This window comes from Nannospalax galili, unplaced genomic scaffold (genome assembly GCF_000622305.1).
Source record: "Nannospalax galili isolate Female #2095 unplaced genomic scaffold, S.galili_v1.0 scaffold3446, whole genome shotgun sequence".
NCBI classification, from domain to species: domain Eukaryota; kingdom Metazoa; phylum Chordata; class Mammalia; order Rodentia; family Spalacidae; genus Nannospalax; species Nannospalax galili.
In genome coordinates, this window is record NW_008354706.1 from 18,789 (window position 1) to 19,912 (window position 1,124).

The 1,124-nt window shown below is 32.0% G+C and overlaps 1 protein-coding gene across 1 annotated transcript in view; it reads left to right on the plus strand.

The window, feature by feature from the left end:
- The window catches only part of LOC103749112 (cytochrome P450 2C29-like), a 23,406-nt gene that overhangs the window by 5,627 nt on the left and 16,655 nt on the right, over nucleotides 1-1,124 (plus strand). Inside the window, exon 5 of the mRNA XM_008851927.3 lies at nucleotides 307-483. Within this exon, the coding sequence (XP_008850149.1) occupies nucleotides 307-483 (177 nt within the window). The remainder of the gene's footprint in view (nucleotides 1-306; nucleotides 484-1,124) is intronic.

Genomic DNA, 1,124 nt, shown 5'->3' on the forward strand with positions numbered 1-1,124 from the left:
GCTTCATAATAGTAATGAAGAACAGATATAAGCTTATTGTGAGTTGACACAAATGTGGTAAAATGTTTCATGGGCGTGGAAAGTTGATTATGAACTTTGATCATCTGGGTAGGATTTTCTTCCTCAACTCTCTTACCACAGAGATTTACTATATGTGTAAATAAAAATCTTATCATGTTGGACATTTTTTTTCATTCATATGTAGAACTATAAATCCAAATTAGTCTTCTTTTCTGTTATAAATATATATAAACATATTCATTAAATTTTGCTGAGTTAATAAATAATGGGTCTTTTGTCTTATAGGTCTGCAATAACTTCCCTTTTCTCATCAACTATTGTCCAGGAAGTCATAACAAAATTTTGAAACATATGAATTACCTGGAATTTTATGTTATGAAGAAAATAAAAGAGCATCAAGAATCACTGGATGTTACAAATCCACGAGACTTTATTGATTATTACTTAATTAAAAGAAGTCAGGTAAAGTGTTAACATAAATTAATTTATTTCATTATTCAAGTACTTTAAAGTTTATTAAGTGTTTACATGTTTACCACATGTATTTTAATGGACTGACCAGAAACATTCATAGAAATTTAAGTATTTTTTTGTGTGAGAAAATGTAATGTTGATCCTAGAAAACATAAAGTGAATTTACAACTAGAGCCTTGTTCTGGAACTTATTTTTAAAACTAAGTTCTCTCTCTGAGGAGAGAGAACACAAAGGACAGGCAAGATGGAAACAATTTCCAAACAAAACAGGTCACAAATTGGAGGCTTTCATGTTCTGTTATGAAGACTGATATCACCATTGCACACCTTGTGTGGCAGAATGGAAAATGAAAGGGGCACAGGAGGAATCCTTGCATGTCCTCTAGGTTAAAGTTGATCTGGACATATCACCAGCAATTGGTAAGAGAGGCAATTTTAGACCACATTTTTAGCAGTTCTTGGCATTCACAAAACACTGCAGGTATCAGCTCTCTTTAGTATGAAAACATTCCATTGCTCTACGGAAACCTAACATAGCCATTAGACAGTCACTCACCTTTCCTGATCCCATCTTTTGTAACTATTAGTTTTGTAACTCTAACTCTGTCTATATATTTGCTATTTTGAAT